The following is a 21,170-nucleotide window of genomic DNA, read 5'->3' on the forward strand; positions in this document are numbered from 1 at the left end:
CTGCCCGGTGCCTGGAGAGGTCTCGTAGGTGGCGGTGGTGAGCTCCTCCCTCGTGGTGCATTAGAAGTGCTGGGGGCGGCTGGCGCTGCTCCGCGCTGCGGGGGCCCGTGGAGTGCTGTGGCTTGGGGAGGAGGCCGAGCCAGGGCTTTATAGCCCCCCAGAGGTGCCCAAACCCACTTCCCTGGCTAAGTGGAGCCTCTTTGGAGCAGAGCGCAGCCATTAACAGGCTAATGGGGGGAGCTGGCTGCTCTCCATCATGTTCATTGACAGCTGCACCGGGAGGGGGGGAGCAGGGAGGGCCTGCTTTCCAGGAGCCGTGCTGAGCACTCACTGCTCCTCCCTTCCAGGGCCCCCCAGGCGCTCGGGCCCAGCAGCCGAGCCTCCACGCAGAGGGCATGGGAGCCGCCAGGGGTGGTGCTGTCGGGGCCCTGTCCTTGGGGTGCGTGCTCCCCGGCTGGGAGCTGCAGCAGCACTTCACCTTGCTCTGCGGGGTTCACCCCATGTGGCGGGCCGGGCCCCTGCAAGACAGGCCCGTAGGCCACAAGAACGCCCTGCACTCCCTCTGGGAGGCCTTCCAAACCCTGTAACGACCTAGCAGAAACTCCCCTCGCCCTTCTGGGGCGGGCAGGCGAGGCGGAGGCGGGGCTTGAATCCAGCTCTCTGGCTGCCCGTGCTGTGAGATCGCCCTGCCTTCCCGCTCAGGACCCTGCGGGAGGCATGGTGGCTCTGTCAGGGGGCAGGGAGACGTGTGCACATGATACAGTTGAGCACCTGGGACACGAGCAAAGCCCATAGACCCCTTCGTCAGCCCGGGGTGGATGTGGAGGGGACGCTGCTGGGGGTATCTGTGAGACAGGCAGCAGAGCTGACGTCGCTGGAGCGGGTGCCTGTGGCGTGGCTCCTGGGCTCTGCACTGGGTCCCTGAGGCCAGCTGGCTCGCAGGGCCAAGGAGGGGCTAGCGGGAGACCCAGCTTTCACTCCTTGTCCCCTCCGGGGGATTAACCAAGGAGCAGGTTTAATCAGAGGCAGCGTTTTCTTTTCTGACAGATTCTCTTAATCTGCTTTGCCAGGCCTTGCGGCCTAAATCTCGCAGCATTCGCAGGGGCTGGCTTCAAATCCAACCTGTGTATCTGGCTTTGAGCTTTGCTAAGCCCCAGCGTGAGCAGAGAATCTCCTCTCACCCACCCGGAGGGGCACCTCTGCCTTCCCCGGGACCCAAATCAGGGGTGTTGGCACTCCCGCCTTTAAGCACCTGGATGCTTGTGCTCAGCCCAGTCTCAGGTATTTCTGTGGCTGCTGTCGCTGCAGTCTCTGAGCACCTCCAATGAATTTATCCTCACAACACACTGGTACAGATGGGAAACTGAGGCACGGAGACCTAGTGAGTCACCCAAGGTGACATAGCAGGGAATTGAACCACTGGGCCGGGGTGCGCAGGGCAGCGCTGGCAGTTCTGCAGGTGCCCGGTGTCTCATACCCTGCTTCTCGAATGGGGCCTGCTCACTGTGCACAAGTGAGCAAGAGATCTCCTTCTGGTGGCTGTGGAAGGGCAGGAGAGAGGCAGGGGCAGGCGACGAGATCGTTGACCGGGCTGCGGGCGCCGGGCAGCTCCAGGCTGTGCTAAAAGCTATTGATGGCTTGGTATCGAGGATTGAGTTCGTTTCAAGCCTGGACCCCCTCCAGCCCTCCCCCGGCTTTTCCATTCTTGTAAATGACCCCCCGCCCCGCAGGAGTCCCAGCTGTGGGGCGAAGGGGAGCTCTGATGGGTGGGGATCTCAGCGAGTGGTGCTCCTGCGGGGCACGGAGGACTCTGGTGACGGGCAAAGCCCACCCTTCGCAGAGCAGGTACGGCCGAGGCAGCGACGGGGCAAACCTTCCCTCTCCCGCTCAGCGGCCCGAGGGCGATTCAGTCCTGATGCCTCTGAACCAAACCCATGGGTGGGCAGGGAGAAGCGATGGGAGGCGCATCCCTGTACCTGGCTTCGCCCTGAGCCACCCTCCTCCGGGTGACTCCCTGTACTGGAGGAGGGACTGGCCGAGTACAGCCCCGTGGCCCTCGCAGAGACCCTGCTGCCCTGGCGAGCGGTTGGGGGAGTTTCAAGGCCCTGGAGTGAGAGGAGCTCAGGGGCTTCGTTCCATTTCCTAATGGGCTGGTGTCGCTGTCACAGCTGGCATCAGCTGGCCATGTCAGACGCCCAGGACGGGCTGCTCCCTCCCAGGAGGCCCGGCCAGCTGGGGTGAGTCACGTCTCGTGCACACACTAAACGTGCTGTAACGGTGCTCAGAGCTCTGCCTTTCATTCACCTTCCTCTGGCCAGAGCCAGCGGCCTGGGGCTACAGCAGTGCCAGGCCGGCAGTGGGTAACAGCTGTGCCGTTTCCTTCTCCTCTAACCTGCGGTTTCTCTCGTCCATAGTGCTGCAGTCGGCATCGGGTTCTATGGGAACAGCGAGACCAACGATGGGGTGTACCAGCTGATCTATGCCCTCGACAACGCCAACCACACCCTCTCTGGGATTGACACACTGGTAAGGGCCTGCTGGGGTCAGCCGCACAGGTGCATTGTGGGATATTCCACCTGCATCCAAAGCATCTGCCGTTGGCCATTCTCCCTGGCAAGCGCTGGAGCTGGTGGGTCGGTTGTTGCAGCCTTGGGAGAGCCCAGGACTACCCCTTTGTGTGGCGAGATGCCTCTCCTGAGTTCCTTAGCTTGGGTGGCAGATACGTGGGGCTTTGGGAGGACGCCAGGCATGTGACTCTAATGTAGAAGAAACCATCACTCTCAGTCCCCGGCCCTCAGTGTGTTACAGAGCTGGTGGGTATCGTTAACCAAGGCACAGAGCAGGAAAGTGATTTGACCTGGGCCATGCAACTGAGCCAAAAACAGAACCCAGGAGTCCTGGCTCCTAGCTCCCCCCCCCCCCCCCCCACGCACACACTCTCTAACTAGTGAACTGTGCCCGCTCCTCGTTCTAGCCACAGCATTACTTTACAAGCTGACGCACTGGCTTTCTCCTGGCTGTGCTTGGCCGGGCCATGTTTTCCTACCAGCCATGGCCTTGCTGCATTCACCTTGCCTGCGGGGGTGCTGGGCTCCCGGGATACAATAAGCCAAGGAAATTGGGCCAGAACCTATTGGCCTTCCTGGGAAACTGGCTGTTTTTCCATCCTCGCTCCTGCTCTAAGCTGCTCGGATGATATAATCGGTGGGTCTCTTGGATGGGCCTTGTCTTAAAGAGACAGCTGTGTTCCTCCAGAGATTATGGGGATCAGCTGGCATCTCCGCTGCGGGGGCTGCGCTGGCAGCTCCCTCCTGCAGCTGCTAAGCTGGCTGAGAAATTAAACCTCTGAAAAACCAGGGGTTTATCCCAGCGAGACGGGCTAGGCCGAGGCTGCGCTGCCCAGCGGTGGACACTTCAGGAGAGCCACCAGCGCCAGGCATGGCAGAGGGGGTAACTTGGAGAATCCTCGTCGTCCCCTCTCTGGCGCTCTGCGGGGGTTCCTTGGGGCCTGTCCTGCAGCCCTTTCTCTCCTCCCTTTGTGCTTGGGTGATGTCATCCGCAAACCCTCCTTCAGCTGCCATGCACGGATCTGCCGCTGCTCCAGCCTATCTCCTGGCCAAACGCAGATCTAGCCCTGTCTCTGACAGCTCCCCAGGGGTATCTGGCCACCCGCCCGAGCTCAGCATGGCTCTTCACCATCATCTCCCTGCTACCTCCTGTGTCGATAGATCATGCCTGTCACTCAGGCCTGCACCTGGGTGTCCTCTTCACCTCAGACCCCTCTCCAGCGGCTCCCATCCAGCCTGTGTCTAAATCTCGCCAGTTCTCCCTGCCTGACGTCCCTGAGCTATGGCCTTGCCTTTCCTGTCCATCCACACAGCGAAACCTCTCACTCCGGCGCTCGCCAGCTTGCATCTCGATCACTGCAGCGTCCTTCTCTCTGCCCTTGGCAAACGATGTCTCGTCCTCGCTCGGCTCCATTCCGAATGCTGCTGCCACAATCCTTTTCCTAGCCTGGCGCTTGGACCGTGGCACCCGTCTCTGTGCATCCCTCCGCCGGCTGCCTTTTCTCTGGCACATCACACGGAACTACTTGTCGCCTGTTCAAAGCCCTTCGCTGCCTGTCACCACCCTCCCTCTCAGGCACTATCAGCCCATGAGTCCAGCCTCCGGCACCCCCTTGCGTTTTCAAACCAGCCCCTTTGTGCTTTCTCCCACGCTGCCCCTGGTGCTTCAGAGGAGCTCCCTGAGACCATCCACAAAGCTCCCTCTTCATCCTCCTTCCCCGCCCTCCTCGGAACACCCCCTTGCTTGGAGGCCAGTGGGAAACTTGGCAATGGCTCCGGAGCTGGTGAGCTGAGCGCACCATGCATCCTGCCGACCAGTACTGGCTCCCTGTGCTCCCTGCTCGTGTGTCTGGATCCACCTGTTGTCTTTTTTGTCTCGTACTCAATCCCCGCCTCAGACAGCTTTCATTCCGTCTCTCGGACCTGTTCGTACAGCACCTAGCGCAGCGGGTCCTAGCGCTACGGCCGTGCATGGAATAGTCTGTCCTGATGCCTTGCGAGGCTGGGAAGGGTCTGCACATCTGCCCGGCAGACTCACTGCTCACAAGGAGTGCAGCGGTGGGGATTGTGGGGCAGAGCTGGGGGGTGGGGAAGGCAGGAGAGACCAGCAGGAGGCAGGGTGAAGGAGCGAGGCCTTGTGGAGATGGCAGCCGGCCCCGCTGGAGCGGCGGGTTTCTTTCAGAGCGAGCCGGAAGCAGCGTCGCAGTCAGCTGAGTGACTTATCTAGGTCAGACCCCAGCTGCAGAACTGCTCCTCCGCGGCACCGTGTCGCTAGATGCCAAGCTGGGAGGTTTTCCTGCAGAGGGGGCTGCTCCCTAAAGGCTGCATCCCCCGAGGCACAGGCAGCTCTGCAGGCAGCAGGCTGCTCCACCCCCAGGAGCTGGTGTGCCAGCTGTGGCCTCTGCCCTGGCTTGGGGGAGCCCCGTGACGCGACCAGCCAGGCCTTTCTCTCCTTGCCCACGCCGAGCTGTCTGTAAAATCCCCTGCTGTCATGCCAGCGGCCGTGGTAGTGACCTGGGCACCAGCAGTTTTGCCACCGGGGCAACTCGATCTGCCCTGGGTCGGGTTGGTCAGCGTGGGGGAAATGTCTGGACGAGGAGCCCCGTTGTTCCCAGGGTTCCCTGGGGAGAGCAGAGCTCTGGCCCTGCTGAGGGCCCCGGGCCGCACTGATCCATCCGCTGCCCCTTGGCGAGGCCTTGACAGAGCTATGGCAAGGGCTGGATTTAAACCTGCAAATGCTCCTGCTGCCCCGCTGTGGGGGGTGAAGAGGACCCTACAAACAGCCCCTGAAGTGCCACTGGCTGGAAACAAGGGTCCCCTCTGCCCTTTACAGACACCCGGCTGAGTCGCTCGCTAGCATGGGGCAGCCCCTAGCGCTGCCAGGCTGGTGCTGTCGGCAGCCCTGCCCCCACTCCCCGTGCCCCTGCATGGCACTCTCCCCTTCCTGCCGGGCTACGCCATGGGGGGGGGGGGCGGGAGCTGCCTCCGTGGGGAGCTGCGGAGCTGGCCTGGCCATGTGCAGGGCGGTCTGGGTGACAGGGCTGGGGAGGCAGAGAAGCAGATGCTCTGGTATGAGTCCCGCCCGGAGCCTGTTCCCAAGGACTCGCCCGGCAGGTCCCTGGGGCTCTGTGACCCCCTCCGTGGATCAGGGAGAACCCGCCCCATTGGGAAGAGCTCTGCTCCTGTTGCTCATCGGCAGCTTGTTGATTCGCTATCGGAGCACGGCCCGCCGAGGTGGCACCGCTCCCGCGGGGTGTGTCCTGCAGGGGGTACCTTGGGGCAGCACACGGGCTGCCGGGGCCAGGCTCACTGTTCCTGCTCCTCTCCCCTGGGCAGGTCTCGGGCACCACGGTGCAGATGAAGGTGGGGCTGGAGCAGCACCTGGCTCGGCTGAACGAGATCTTTGCCGCGCGGGGCGACTACGTGCAGACCCTGAAGTTCCTGCAGCAAATGGCCGGCAACATCGTCCTGCAGCTCTCGGGGCTGCCGGTCTGGCAGGACGTGAGCGTTGACCTGACGGCTGTGGCCGGCCAGGTGGGCTACGTGGAATATTACAGGTGAGGGGGGGGCGGGGATTGGGGGCTGCACTGCACTGCTGGGCCGGGCCAGCACGGCACTGTGGGGCTGGGTAGGGGAGGAGTCCAGAGCCGCGCCAGGGTAAATTCCTGTCCAGTGCTCTGTCTGGTTGCTGCGGTGATGACCGTCCTGTTGCAAACATGGCAGGGAAGAGGTTTGGGGGTGCGGGGAGGGAGTATTGGGGGGAGGGGCAGGAGTGCCCCAGCCAAATGGAGCAACCCCGGAGCCGTGAGTGCAGCCCTCTGCAGCGTGCGCCCCGCTGCGCTGGAGACGAGGATTTTAATTGGCTCCTTCGGCTCTGGAGAGATTCTAATGAGCAGAAACGGGCTGACTTTCCCCTCCCCTGCAGGGTTAACGAACCAGAATGAAAGTGGAGCGCCCGTTGGGCTCCTGCGCCTCGGGGGAGAGCGAGCCAGACACACGGTGTGCTCCCCACAGACCTGGCCTGCGCCCCACGAGGGCTGCTGCAGCGTATCTGCCAGCCCCACTTCGCCTGGGGTCGGGAACTGGCTGCGCCCAGGGGCTGTAATTGGCATGTGTTCACCGCGCCCCATGGAGCTCAGCCCCCTCGCTGCCCAGCGCTCGGGTCATAGTCAGCGATGTAGCGTCTGCCCCGGGGAACAGAGTTTAGGCTGAACCCCGAGGGGGAGGTGCCCCCAGCTCTGAGCTAGTCTGTCTCCCGCGGGGGAGAGCAGAGGAAACCCCATCCCCTGGGGGTCTAATGTGGGGAGCTGACCTGGCCTGGCTCCTGGACTTGATAGGACTAAATGCGCCTCCATCTCTGCCCATGTGGGCAGCCCGTACACCCGTCCTGCCCGAGCCAGCGCCGTCCCATCTGCCTCCGTGGCGGGGGGGAAGCCCTTGCTCGGAAACCAGCCATGATGGCAGAGGCATGAAGTGTGTGACGGGCACAATGGAAGAGCGGCTGGGTCAGGGCCGCGGGTGCACGTCTGCTGCCATCGAGGGGAGAGGCTGAGATCCAGCCGCGCAGCCAGAGACTGTGGGGCTCCCGCCATCCCCACCCTGAGCATACAAATAGCCAGACTGGGCCAGGCCAGGGTCCGTTGCACCCCATCTCCCTGCGGCTGCAGCTCCTGTGCTGGCCTCTGGGGCAGAGGGCCCTCCAGGGACGTGGCTGGTTGCAGGACTCTGACATTCCCCTTCCTTCCCCGGGCCCAGGTGGCTCTCCTACCTCCTGCTCTTCATCCTGGACCTGATTGTCTGCCTCATCGCCTGCTTGGGGCTGGCCAAGCGCTCCAGGTGCCTCCTCACCACGTGAGTACCCACCTCTGCCCCACTGTCTGCCGGGGGTGGGCACTGCCCGTCCGGACCCACCCTCCTGCGCTGCCCCGAGGCTGCTGCTATCTTTGGGAGGGGAGATGGGGACCTGCCCTTCCCCAGGCCTGGAACTGGCCCTGCGCCTGCCTCCCTTGGGTTGGCACAGGGGCCCTGACGCACCTGCGGGATGGAGCCCCGAGAGCCCTGCTCTGCCCAGGGGTCAGCTCCCGCCCCCGAGCAGCAGGACAGCGCCGTTCTGGTCGGTGCTCGCTAAGAGACGCGCCCCCGCTTCCCAGACTGGATCGTTACGGTGCTGCAGTTCCCAGCGCCCTGCCTGGGACAGGAGAGCAGGCAGGATGGATCCCTGCAGCGCAGCAGCTCAAGCTGCAAACGGGATAAAGCCAGAGCCCGACTGCAGCGCTTGTTGTTAATTCAGCTGTCGAGCAGGCTGGTGTTGAGGGAGGCTGGTCCTTGGGGACACTTGCTGGCCGGCCAGGGGACGGGGAAAAGGGCAGGCAGGCGGCTGGGCGTTGCCCTCAATCCCGTAGCATGGGCACTCTCCCTGCATGGCTCCAGCACCCTGTGGGCTCCTCTGCAGCCATCGCCAGCCCAGCCCCGAGGAGACCAGCTGTTGCCACTGGCCCAGTCCTGGCACATGGGACCCGGCAGGCCCCAGGAGTCGCCCTGGCCAGCAGGGGTGGGCAGCTTGCTGGGTGCTAGGAGTTACGATGGGCCAAGGGCCCGGCCGGCAGCCATTGTGCATCGTAGCCTGGAACTGCAAGGGATAGGTGGGGCGCGCCAGCAGCAGGAGGGCAGAGGGTCAAAGTTCCTGACCTCTGAACCCTTACGGGCCACATGCCTTCTCTCAATGGCAAATGGTGGGTTTCCTGTCCCCACATTGGACCATCTGGCTGCACAGGGTGCCCCTTGGGGCCAGTTTGCATCACGCCTTAGTTGCTCACGTAAGCGTGCAAGGCCCCGGTGCAGCCTCAGAGCAGTGACTCTCCCAAGGTCATTGGTGAGTCAGTGGCAGAGGCCCAGCCTGTGGTCTATCCAGTTGAGACCACGCCCCTTGGCCTGGCCTGGGCACTGGGAGATCTCGGGTCCCCATAACAGAGGTTTCTCCCTTTCTCCCGTAGGATGTTGTGCTGCGGTCTGGTGACGCTCATTCTCAGCTGGGCCTCCCTGGCTGTGGACACCTCTGCGGCGGTGGTGAGTGAGAAGGAACAGAGCGGCTGGCTGCTGAAGTCCGGCTGTCTGTCTGTCCTCACTGTGTGTGCTGCAAAGCGGGTGTTAGCAGGAGCAGTTCAAGGCCTGGATCCCACTAGGACACCAAGCAGCTGCTGCCCACTCCCTGAGGAAGGGAGCAGCTCTCGCTGATAGCTGGGCATGCAGCTGCCAAGTCCCCGGCTCTCTCCCGTGCTTCGAGCAGGCGTGGCGATGACCCACGGCAGTGCAAGGACACGGCGTCTGGTGCATCGGTTTCTCCCCCCTCAGGAACCGGCCCCTGCTCTGCTCTGGGGATGGGGGGGGGGTCTAGTCCTGCAGTGTCTGGGACTAAATGCAAGATCCCGAGGGTGGTGGTAGCAGAAAGGGGCGCTCCCCCCTCTCGCAGGGCACCGTGCAGGAGGGGCTGCACGAGGTGGTGCTGGAGCACGGGTGTAAATAGCCCCCAGCTCTTGGTGGTTTGGAGAGGCCAGAGGAATCGGGCTGGTGTCCGCTGTGCGGGGCATGGGGAGACCTGCTTAGGGGGCAGACGCTGTAAAACTGGTCCTCCACCATCTGTTAAAATGGGCCCAGTTTTGTGTGTGGTGGAGCTGATGTGGCAGGGGCAGCTCCTAGCGATGTGCTCCCCCAGCTGTTGTCGTCCCCCCCCCAGCCTGGGTTCTTTCCGAGAGGCCGGGCAGTGCTGTGAACGTGTGTTCTCTGCTTGTTGCAGGGCACCAGTGACTTCTGCGTCGCCCCGGACAAGTTCATCATGAACCTAACTCGGAGCGATCTCAGTGCAGGTGATGGATTCGCCTCTCTTGTGCGTAGCGCTTAGACACGGGCCCAGCGTGCCTGGCGGGGTGCGGCTCTGGCACCTGCGGGGGACGCCAGTGGGTGGACGAGTGGGGCAAGAGGCAGGGCCGTGTAACTTGCAACGATCGGGGGATTCCTTGAGGGCTAACCACAGCCCTGGTGTAAGCAGAGGCAGCTCTATCCAGCTACGCCAGATTGGTGCAAGTTACGCTGCATTGCTGCTCGCGTCCCCACCTGGAGTGGAACTGAAATCAGCGGGCACATTGCAGCCCAGTGCCGTCCATGGCAGCCAGCCACCGGCAGAGCCGCCCGTCCCCGTCTCGTCCGGGCCGCTCGGGAGAGGCGAATGGTTCTCTTGGCAAAGGCTCCTGTGCAGAGACGCTGCTTTCCCTGCTCCCGTGCCGTGGGGCCTGGTACCCTGTTGGTGCTGGGGTGGGTTGTTGGGAGGGTTGGAGAGATCTCTCTGGCTTGGGGGTGAGATGCCCACGAGGGTCGGGCCGCATGTCACCCTGGTTTCCAATCTCTCCCCTTGTGCTTGCGTTGCAGAAGTGGTTCACTACTACCTGTACTGCAGCCAGAACCTGAGCAACCCCTTCCAGCAGGTACGGAGCCCCCCAGCCCCTCCTGCCGCGTGGCCCTGGTGCCTTCTCACCAGAGGCCGGCGCTGGAAAGAAACCCAGCCCATGCCTGGGTGTCCCCCTTGCAGGGTCTGCGGGGGGTGGGACGAGAGGGGCTGACTCTGCCTAGGATGGGGGACCAGAGTGGAGAAGGGGTTGGTGAGGAGCCCAGTGTCCCCTATGGGAGTTGGGGCAGGAATGTGGCTCCCGATACCCTGTATCCCAGTGCCCCCTGCATTGCCAGCACCAACCGCAGCCACAAGGCAAGTCCACGTAGGCGCCTTGGGGTGGAAAAATCGAGGCATCGAGCTCTCTCCCAGGCTTGTTCTGCAGGTCCCAGGCCCAGAACGGGCATAGCTGGCACTGGCTGGATTTTCCTCTCCAGGGTTACAATGCCCAGCTTGGCCTTTGGGTCTTGACAGCGTGGGGGCAGAGAGGGGGTTGCTCTTCCTGCCCTCCTGCCGGTGGCATGGGCAGTGCCATATAGAGCTAGGTCTTGTTTTCTGCCATGCAGGCCCTGACCATCTACCAGCGCTCGCTCACCACCATGCAGATTCAGATCCAGGGCCTCATGCAGTTTGCGGTGCCCCTCTTCCCCACGGCCGAGGTAAGGCGGGGCCTGCGCTGGGCAGTCAGAGCTGAGGCAGCGGTGCCTCGCTGGGGAGGAGAGGCTGCTCTGGGCTTCCTCATACCGGGAACCAAACCCCATCCCGTTCCCTCTGCACAGCTGTGCATGCCACCCATCTTGTGTGCCCAGCGCTGAGCCACAGCGTGCCTGGCTGCCCTCTTCCCAGCCACTCTGCAGGATGGGCACGGCTCCTCCTGGGCTGAGAGCCGGGGAGGGGAGCTGAGGCGTGGGGGGTGGGAGGGAGGGGGAATGAGGGAGGCGTTCTAGCCCCACCCTAAATCCTGCACCCGAGGCCAGAACGGTTCAGCAGTGTCTGGAACGCACAAGACGTTGGGGATGAAAGTTCAGCTGTGGCCAGGGCAGGGGGATTATCTCCCAAAGCTCCGTACATGCCACGTTCCCAGCTGCCGCGTTTAGGGGAGAAGCAGGGCTCCCCCGACCCGTCCTGCCCCCATTCCCCCACACACCATCCCCGCCTGTGCTGCCAGCTCCTCCAGCTGCCCTGTTTGCCCAGCTGGCTTCAGTGTCCCTGTCTTGCCCCTCCTCTCTCGGCTGCAGAAAGACCTGCTTGGCATCCAGCAGCTGCTGAACTCCTCTGAGACCAGCCTGCACCAGCTGACGGCCATGCTGGACTGCCGGGGCCTGCACAAGGTGGGTGGGGTGTCTCTGCCAGGGCATCGGGGGCGGGGGAGCTTTCCCTCCTGTGACGTGGCTCACCCTGGGGCTGGCACCGTGCCACCTGCCAGCCCAGTGGGAGCATGGGGGGAAGGAGCAAGACGGTGTGGTCTGTCCCCACTGCAGGATTACCTGGACGGGCTGATGGGCATCTGCTACGACGGGGTGGAGGGCTTGCTCTATCTGGCCTTGTTCTCCGTGCTGGCCGCCATGTCGTTCTCCACTCTCATCTGTGCCACGCCGCGGGCCTGGAAGCACTTTGCCGACAGGTGGGTCCAGTGCCCGCTCGAGGGGGAAGGTGGGAGTTGTTCAGCTCCCCACTGGGCTGTAATGGTGCATGTGGCCGGCCAGGCACCGCCCGGGAGTATGTGCCCAGACTTGGTGCCATGGACAGCTGCCTGCCTCCTTGCCCTAGGAGCGGGCTCTCTGAGCCGCCTTTCCCTGGCACACTGGCTGCCTCTGGCTCCTGGTGAATCCTGGGGAGCATCACTGCCAAGCCCTGGGCCTGGGCCCTGAACGCTTCAGGCAGTGGCAGTACCGGGTCATGTCTCTTGGCTGGTCCCTTCCTCCAAAGCCACGGCGTCCAGTTCCTGTGGGTTTGCCCTGTGCCAGCTCTCCCAGCCCTGGGGCCCTGCCTTCCCCGGTGAAGGGGAGGGCGGGTTGGAGGGGAGGTGGGAGGGGGGTGGCGGGTTTGAGGGCCCTGTTCTCCACAGAGCAGGCACGAGGCTGGGTGAGCTCGGCCCGGGTTCAGACTCCACGGCTGTGCTCTTCTCACGGCGCCTGTGGTGAGAGAGCCCAGAGAGGCCCCTTTACCGTCCCCGGGGGCTGCCCCCCTGGGCCGGCCGTGCTCCCGACGTCGTCAGAGGGTGACTAAAGGGCCGCGCTGCCCCTTCTTTCTTCCAGGGATCGGGATTACGACGACATCGACGAGGAAGATCCCTTCAACCCGCAGGCCCGTCGCATCGCCACCCACAACCCCACCCGCGGGCAGCTCCGCAGCTTCTGCAGCTACAGCAGCAGTCTGGGCAGCCAGGCCAGCCTGCACCCGCCAGCACAGACCATCTCCAATGCCCCAGTGTCTGAGTACATGTAAGGCTGCTCCGGCCTCAGCACCCCATCCCCTCCTCACCCGCTGGGGAACCCCTCCGGGGTGCTGGGCCAGCTCCTGCCATTGCAGGCCGGGTGCTCGTGGACTGGCCTGCAGCTCCCTGAGCTGTGAAAACAGCCCGCTCAGGAGCCCCACAGCTAGAGGCACCAGGGATGCTGCTTGGAGAGGCCTCAGGGGGTCGTTGGGGAGGCTTAGAACGGATCCTTAAGGCGTCAACAGACAGCAGCACCCCCGCCCCAGGAAGGGGGGGGGGGATATACAGCTCTCCAGCTCAGAAGGGTGAAAGCCCTGTGCTCGAATCGGGTGTGAAGAGGAAGAAGGCTTGTGGGAAAGATTGGTGCGGCCCCCTCACCTCTCCACCCCTCCTTCGCTGTGTCTCGCTTCACTGCTGACTTCTCCCTGGGGGAAGGCTTGTCCTGGGGCAGGGAACTACTGCTTGGGAGGGGTGGGTTCTGTGCCCCACTTGGCTGTTGAGTCCCCGTCCTTGGGAAAGTCACTTCGCCTTGTTGGCCCAGTTGTCCCCTCGGTAGGAGAGAGAGAGGACTGATAGGAGGTGGAGTGTCAGTGTGTAAAGCTCTCTCTGACCATGGGGGGCACGGTGCTAGAAAACCGCAAGCTATTAATACTCCCCACAACCACCCATGAGTGCTGAAGGCGTTCTCAGCCCCACTGTTTGTCTGCTTTACAGCCCCCTGCCTCCCTCCTCTGGGCCAGTCTAGTGTTTGTAGAGGGCTCTGGAGTGTCCCAGATCCCCTTCGCACAGGGGTGCAGTATCCTACTCCATGCCTGTCCTCCGACCCAACGAGAGAGGGAATTGGCGCACCCTCCCCCTGGTGCCGCTAATGACGAGAGCCCTGGGAGACCTGGTCCATTCAGCAGACTTGTCCTTCTGGGGTGGTGCTCGGTCAACATGGGGTCTCCATCTCTGAAGGGCTGTTACTCCGTCTCCCCGCAGGAACCAGACTGTGCTCTTCGGTGGAAACCCGCGCTATGAAAATGTCCCGTTGATTGGAAGAGGCTCTCCTCCCCCTACGGTACGATGGGCATCTGAAGCCAAGTCGTTTTTATAATAGGGCCTCTTTGCTTTCTCAGCTTTTATTATTTTAATTGTGTTGCTAAGTGATGGGGAATCCTTCCACTTCTTCATCAGAAACCAGAGGGCTTAGTTTGCTGAGCTAGTGACCACGGCTCGTGAACAGTTCTTCTTCCAGCCCCTCTTGCTCCTGGGCGTTAAGGGACGTACCCCGTCCTTTGAACACGGCACCTCTGGCAGTGCTAATCCCAAGCCAGGAATCGGCCATTCAGAAATGTAATGCCGTGACAGGAAGTCCCGCCTTTTGGACTCGGAGGTGGAATTCTTGATAACCCCCTTGAGCAAGAGGGAGAAAATGGCTCGTGAAAAAGCAGGTGACTCATTCCCCACAGCTCTCCAGCTACATCACCGAGACGTCACATGGCTTCATTTTATTGCATCTTGCCATGACCACCTGCTTGGTGCCATATTTAAAAACAAATGCGTCCGTATCTAACTCGATAACAGATTTCTTCTCCTAGCTGCATCGGCTTTTTTGGTTTGTTGGGTTTTTTTTAAAAAGGGCGGGGCGCATGTGTCCTACACATTTCAGAAGACAAACTCACGTTTTGCTTCATTTGCTTTGGTTCTGATCTTTTTATTTTTTTTATGTTTCTCCTAAGATTTTTTTTTAAATGTTTTCACTGTAACCAAAACCTGTTTGCACTTACCTCCAGTGTTTGGCTTAATGTTCTTTAAATACATCTTGCCTGCTAACATTTGCTTTGTTTTTGCATCAACTATTTTGGAGCTATGTTGCCCATCAAGAGTAAGTTTGGGGTCTTTTTCTTTTCTGTTTTGGGATGGTCATTTTGTTCCCTTAATAACCTCCATCGGTTTAGCTGTCCTGTCTTCCATTTTGTCTGTTTTCTTTGTATGTGTTTCGCTTTCATTGGAACAGAAATGGGAAACCATTGACAGTAGGCGCTCCGGAGCCAGACCCAGGGATTCTGTGTATCCCAACACCAGTCCAAAGCCTGAATCCGCCTGGATTGTGTGGAGGGCTCCCAGATTCTCTCAACCCATCGGAGTTCTTCAATACACCCTCCTTGTGCTCCTGCGTCAGGAAGGGAAACTGAGACCAGGGACTGATACTGATCGGGGGCTGTTTGGAAAAATCTCCATCAAAATGCCCTTTCCACAGAAAAGGGGGACGCTTTTTCCCCCTTATACTGCTTCCACCTCTCTCTGCCTTAATAGTCTCTTCCCTGCCCTGTCTGAGTGAAATACGACCCGAAGCCAGGATGAGCGTTGACCCCAGCTGGAGTAAATCTAGCTGGAGGAGGTGGCAGTAACGCTGGGAAGGAATTTTTAGAAAATAACTCAAGTATCTGATCCTCTTTGCCCAGCCAATATTCCTCAGAGCTGCTCCCTACCCGCTTCTTCTGGGAATGAACGTGCTGTGCCAGGGTGATGCCCCTTGCATCGAGCTACAGCCTCCATCATTGGAAGAGCTCAGACATTGGTGCTCCGATGACATGGGAGATCTGGCACGGGCCCGGAGCAGCTTGCAATTAGCTGTGAGAGCACTTGGTACTAAGCAGTGTCAGTTTAGGTGTAAAGGCTTCCTGTTAATGGCTGAAATGCAGGTCTATCGTTCAGCTCTGTCCAGATAGGTCCCAGCCAGCCCTGCCCAGTCACATGGCTCTTATGTCATGGCCGCTGCTGCCCCCAGGAGGGGTGGGCCACAGCGTGCCCAGGGCCCCAGAATGCCTTCACCTGAGCCTGTTGCAGAGGCTGCTGCACAGTGGTTTATTGGGGAGGTTGCGAATGGGGACTAGGCTGAGACCTGCTGAACTTATCTGACCCTCGGAGCCTGACTCGAGGATTTGAACCCAGACCTTCAGAGCGCACGTGCCTTTCAATGGTTGCTAGAAATCATTAAGCTCCAGCCTTGATAGCATCATCCTTCATTAATTCTTCCGTGCATTGGTTGCTTCCCTCGCCCCCCCCCCGCCCCCCTTGAAGACGATGGGCATTGTCCATGAGATCCCGTTAGACACCTCCATCTCTGGCTGTAATCCCCCCAGGCGGGTATCATCTAGCCTATGGCTCGGCACTAGGCCGTTGTGGCCAGCTCATGCCCCTCCCGGCTCTTTGCCGTCCTTGCACTGAACAGTCTAATCGAAATCCCTGAGGAAGGGCTTTCAAGCTTTCGAGTTCCAAAATAACACACACTGAATAATCTTCCCTAATGCCTTGCCTTGGTGGGGACCTTTTTCCCTCCCCTTCCCCGCTTTTAAACTAAATGGCTAGAGAGAATTTCCTTTTGCATTGTTGTTGGGATGGGAATTTCTTGAGGCTCTGTCTGCTCTAGCCTCTCCCTTCAAATCTCCCACCCTTGCCCCTGCCCCAGGGCAGCCAGCCCCAATCCCCCTGGTCCTACTGCAGAGTTAGCTCGGGCGAGTGGCGCCCAGGTTGGCCTTGCCCGGGTGTGAGCGGCCACACTGCGAAGCCCCACTGGAGTTACCGTGTCCTCACTGGTTCTGTGCTCCTACGTGTGCGTCTTCAGGGCCTCTGGGGCATCGCATCGTTCTTTGTGCTAAGACATTCTGATTCATTCAGTGAATTGTGGGAGAACTTGTCTGTCCTGGGCAAACGGGGGGAATTGTGGGAAGGCACTGGAGGACTATAAGCACTTGAATGACTTGGCCTGTGTCCATACTGCAAAGTGGGCGGGTGGCCAGTACGGGGTTTAGTTTGTAGCCCCGGACGAGCCAGCTAGCCCAGGTTGGAAGCACCACTGAACTTGGGGTCAGTGAGTTTTGTGTGTGGATGGGAGACGGGCAATGCCTGAGTAAGAGCCTGTTAATGCAGTGAAGACAGACCTAGGCTGTGTCTAGGATTATTCAGAGCAGGGTTAGCTGTCCAGTGCTCCCACTGATGGAGCTGTCGGTGCTAGTCTGGTGGCGAGTGTGAAGCAGGCTAGTGCAGATGCAGCCTTCCGTTACCTTTTCCCACTGCCTGTCTCATCCTACGGGAACTGGAATTGGGACCACTAATCTCCATGTACTAATAATTCAACAGAGGGTCAGCCGGCAAACTTGTGTCCTATAGAGGGAGTCCTGTGAGCCGTGGCATCCTCACACTATCTCTGGCATGTCTCTGTGCATTCCTCTTCCTCCATCCTCTCCCTCAGTGCCCCACTCAGTGAATGGTGTGCACACTCTGTGCGTCGCATTTGTGCCTTTTCCCTCTTGTGTGGACATACTGTCCACCTGCACGTGCAGTGAGCTCTGCTCCGGGGGGCGGCCCGGCATGGCGCGGTTCTTTGCAAGGAGGGGTCATCCCAGCAGGCGTACCCCTTTTCCCTCCAACTTGCCACTGTCCAAATCGTATTTGGTAGACATGGAAACCAAGCACTGATACATGTTGCCATAGTCAGGGCAGAATTACTGGAATGAGTGACTGTTCCTCAATTTTTCAATCACAAAGGCCTTTGTACCCATCATTAAAATCCCATCACCTCGGCTCAGTTAGTATGTGAACCTAAAAGGACCATTTGGATACACTGGGGCTGCTTGGTTCTATCATAATAAAATAAAAGTAGAACAAAATACTTTAAAATCAATTCCTGCTCCATTTACCGTGACCTGTGAGCCACCTAAATCAGCAGCTCCTTGTCCCTCCTAGGCGGTCGAAATATCAAATGATGCAGGGGAACAGACCCGCTAATTACTAAGGGGCTGCTGGGTGGCTTAGACCCCACACCCATCCGCTGTTGAGTCTGTTAGTGTTTCTTATGGCTTAAAGAACTGAAGGGAAAGTGTTGGAGTTTTTAAATTAGGGTTTAGAATTTCCCCTGCTGTATTTACAGTTCGGTTTCTGAGCTGGGGCCTGAAAATCAGAAAACAAATGTGAGTAAATCTCATTTTGCTGTCCCAGCAGAGTGAAATAAATGCTAGAATGGGTGTAAAATTAGAGAATTAAGACATAAATCAAATAATCTCTTGTTTTACAGATAACACTTTAGATTTCACTGCACCAGGGTAGAGAACTTGCCCATAAATAGGATCAAATTCCTCTTACTCACGGGATCTTGACCGATAAATAAAGGACTAACTCAAAAATTAAAACGCAGAGACTTCCGCAAATCCACTTGGGACTTCACTGTTGCTGTTGGTTTCCCGTGGAAGTTGCCCAGATATTATGGTGGTGGGTGGCAGAATAAACCCCTCAGATAGAGAGGTTTGCAACTGAAGCCTACTCTTTTACTGACTTGGGGTCTTAAACAAACATTTCCAAGTTCAGCAGCAAAGCTTCTACTACCGAGCGGCTCACCTGATTACGGATCATAGACAGAACATATTTCTTAATCTCCCTCTTCTCCTCCACAGTACTCGCCCAGCATGCGAGCCACATATCTTTCCGTCAATGATGAGCATCTAAGACATTACGGCAACGAATTCCCAGCCTAATGCTCTCCCTGAGCAACTTACAAGAGATGAAAACACGAACAGCGTTTCTGCAATGGAAACCAAAGGCAACTGGAAAGCGCATGAAACAAAAAGGCCTCTTGCTGGAGAAGAGAAAGGACAGGAGCCGACAGGAGAGATCTGGAGCTGGTTCTGGCTGAAGGACAAATTACAGGTCAAAAGCTGATGGTTGCTGGAAGCCCAGAGCATGTTCCGTGTGCTCTGCAGACCCCTCCTGTATCATCTGGCAGCTTTTGCTCACATTTAGTCTTCCTCTCTGAAGTGCACATGGGACAGTGCCCACAGCCTCCATTCTCCAAACTAACCTCCCTCACGCCCTTTGCTTGAAACCTGGTTTCCCTCTCTCCACCCATCCCCAGCGTGGAGCAGGGATTCCAGCCGGCTTGTGATACAACAGGCTAGGTGCTGCCATGTCTCTGCCTCCCCGGCCTGCGGGGCTGGATGCGGCTCGCTGCCATTTCTAGCATGACAGCCGCTGCCAATTTGAAGACTGAAGCAGCTTTGTGCATAGGGGTGGGTTCCTCTTTGCTTCCTATTTGCACCAACTTGGGGTTATTTTATGTCATTGGAGGGCCTGTGGTGGGCTTCCTTTTATAAGTAGTTAGGTGTGAATAACAAGACCAGTACACTGTCCAAATACACAGAACACAGGCACATCCACTGTTCAGTATCCTGCACAACCACCTTGCAAAGTGGGGAGATGCTCCTCACTCCTGCAGCAACGCAATACCAACCACTAGTGATTCCAGCTTCCTTTTGAGGGTCCCAGCGGGTGGGCTTGCACCCTGCTGTCCTGTGACAGCATCCTCCCCACACTCTCTGTAGCACCTGTTTGGTATTTACGGTACCAGACCTACACACTTCCCCTCACCTGTCTTGCGGTCCCTTTGCTACTGGAATACGCCAGGATGGTCTCAGGTATTAGAGACTTTAGAATAATTATTCGTCCTTGTATTATTTTTTTGCTGGTATCTTTTTTCCACCAGTAGTTTTATCGACTATCCAAAGACCAGACACACACAGCACACTTTTTTGCCTTTTTTAGAAGGGTATTCTTGGGTTTGCATGGTTTTTATATAAAAATCTTTTGCAGGTCTTGTAACTTTTTTTGGGCACTGATTTTTGTTCCTAGGGGCTGGCTAAAAAAAAATTAATAATTTTTTAGAAAATATTTTAATCCAAACCCTGAGATAATTTTAAGAATCGTGTGAGAGGCTGCATCTCGTTCAGGCCCTTTTCTCCTGCCACTCAGCATGGAGGATGGCAGCCACTTTTGTCCCATCGTGTGATGGGAAGTGGCAGCTCTGCGACTCCGTCCCCGCAGCCATTGAAATGGTGTTAGCAGCAAGCGGTAAGTGGCACTTGTTTTAATTCTGAGCAGTGTGGATGTTGCTGAGCTAAACAGTCCTATAGACTAAACCCAACAGAGCGTTCTCAAGAAAATTCCTCTGTTCACACTGATCAGAGAAACCTGTTAGCTACAATAGTCTTGTAACACAGCTGTTGCCAACACTATCTTCTCTTAGTGTAGACAACACCTCAGTTACCTCCTCTCCCGTCCATAATCAAAGAAAATACAGGTTCACCCTTTGCCATCCTCCTCCCGTCTCCTTTGGGACAGGAGAGAATACCTAGTCAGCAGTGGTGGGTGAGAACTAATTTCTGGATTCAGAGGATTAAAAGACCCAGATGGAAAGAGATTTTTTTACCCACTTGATCCATTTAGGTGTCCATCCGTCCTCTTCCCGTGGTTAAATACAGCCCTAGCATAAGCATTTTAGCTCCATCTGAAATCAATGAGGTTGCTTCTGCTTGCACCAGAACTGAATTTGAACCATGGTTCCTCCTAAACTGTGGTGCTGCACCCCCTACAAGACTGTGCTCTCAAACAGGGAGAAAAGCCAGCCTGCAGCCACCACATCAGAACAGAGCAGTTGGTCCAGGGTTCATTCTACCGAAGCACAAAAAACCAGAGAAACTCTCAGCCCTGGATAATGCCAGGTTGGTTGGATGGCGTTGGCCCAGCCTGCCCTGCTGATGCTGAGCTATCCTTCCACATTCATTTTTGCTCTTCTCAGCCTAACGCTGTGGTTGCGATGCTAAAACTGAACAGGCTCCTCCTCCTCAACTGTGCGGAGCTGCCCTCCCAGGCATGCAGAGGCCTCGTGGAGGTTTTATAACCTGTGTCTTTTAAAGACAACTGTACATATCATGCACCATAAAATTGTTTGTACGTCCATGTTACGCATGACTAGCTCTAGGGTATGGTTGAAAATCTTCATTTTTGCTTTTAATGTTTCAGTGTAACAGTACTGGTAGAGCTGTTTTTAAATGCATGTGAATTAACCTCATTCTGGGCTCCTTGAAGGAACTGGGAGTCCTGCTTGATTTGTATGTACCCTCCAGGAAGGAGACAATAAAAATTTGGACTAAACATTCATCTCCTTTTGATCCTTATTACGGCAAGATGGTGTCTGCCAACATCTTCCTTGACTTGCACAGATGAGGCTTCAGTCTATCCTAGCCTGGTCTCCAGAGCTGGGCGCACACTGCAGCCAACAGTTAGCTGCAGGAGCAGTTTGCTGCAAATACTGAATTGAGTATTTTATCTCCGCAGTCCAAGATGTCTTTTGATTGGGCACAGGTCACGTGATATTGCTTCCGTTCCCTGACTGAATGAGTGTCACTTATAATCAGGTTTCTGCTGCAAATGCTCACAATTATGCGTGGATTATTTAAATGTTGAGGTGCCCTAGTCCTGCAGTGCTATTCAAACCTACTTAGATCTGTGGGGTTGAACTTGGCTTTCTGCCAATAGACTGCAATAGTCTTCATGGTTTGCCTTTGCTGCAAATATTGACGTCAGCAAATGGATTTGCTAGAGTGTTTAACTGCGTTTGTGTTCCTTGTAAATGAAAGTTGTTTTAAAAGTCTCTGGAATGCGGGTGTCTCTTCCCCCTCTCCCCCAGTACTTGTCTAGCTCTAATTGTTTAATTTCAGAGCATGAGAAAGTTCTTCCAGCTATAAGGATGCTAGGGCCCAGCTATTTGCTATCGAGAGCAGTGCCACCTTATGGTATAACTTGTTTGTGCAATACAGTGGAACCTCAGAGTTACGAACACCTCGGGAATGGAGATTGCTCGTAACTCTAAAATGTTCGTAACTGAACAAAAACTTATGGTTCTTCTTTT

General features: G+C 57.8%; 1 protein-coding gene across 1 annotated transcript in view; it reads left to right on the forward strand.

Moving 5' to 3' along the window:
• Positions 1 to 20,413, forward strand: part of TTYH2 (tweety family member 2) — a 41,538-nt gene extending 21,125 nt beyond the window's left edge. Inside the window, exons 3-14 of the mRNA XM_039501921.1 lie at positions 2,415 to 2,526; positions 5,904 to 6,124; positions 7,323 to 7,418; positions 8,561 to 8,633; positions 9,361 to 9,430; positions 9,990 to 10,045; positions 10,575 to 10,667; positions 11,247 to 11,339; positions 11,490 to 11,632; positions 12,267 to 12,452; positions 13,427 to 13,505; positions 17,881 to 20,413. Of these exons, the coding sequence (XP_039357855.1) occupies positions 2,415 to 2,526; positions 5,904 to 6,124; positions 7,323 to 7,418; positions 8,561 to 8,633; positions 9,361 to 9,430; positions 9,990 to 10,045; positions 10,575 to 10,667; positions 11,247 to 11,339; positions 11,490 to 11,632; positions 12,267 to 12,452; positions 13,427 to 13,505; positions 17,881 to 17,961 (1,303 nt within the window). The 3' untranslated portion in view covers positions 17,962 to 20,413. The remainder of the gene's footprint in view (positions 1 to 2,414; positions 2,527 to 5,903; positions 6,125 to 7,322; positions 7,419 to 8,560; positions 8,634 to 9,360; positions 9,431 to 9,989; positions 10,046 to 10,574; positions 10,668 to 11,246; positions 11,340 to 11,489; positions 11,633 to 12,266; positions 12,453 to 13,426; positions 13,506 to 17,880) is intronic.
• Positions 20,414 to 21,170: the final 757 nt, after the last annotated feature.

The sequence above is a fragment of the Mauremys reevesii genome, linkage group 15 (assembly GCF_016161935.1).
Source record: "Mauremys reevesii isolate NIE-2019 linkage group 15, ASM1616193v1, whole genome shotgun sequence".
In the NCBI taxonomy this organism is placed as follows: Eukaryota; Metazoa; Chordata; order Testudines; family Geoemydidae; genus Mauremys; species Mauremys reevesii.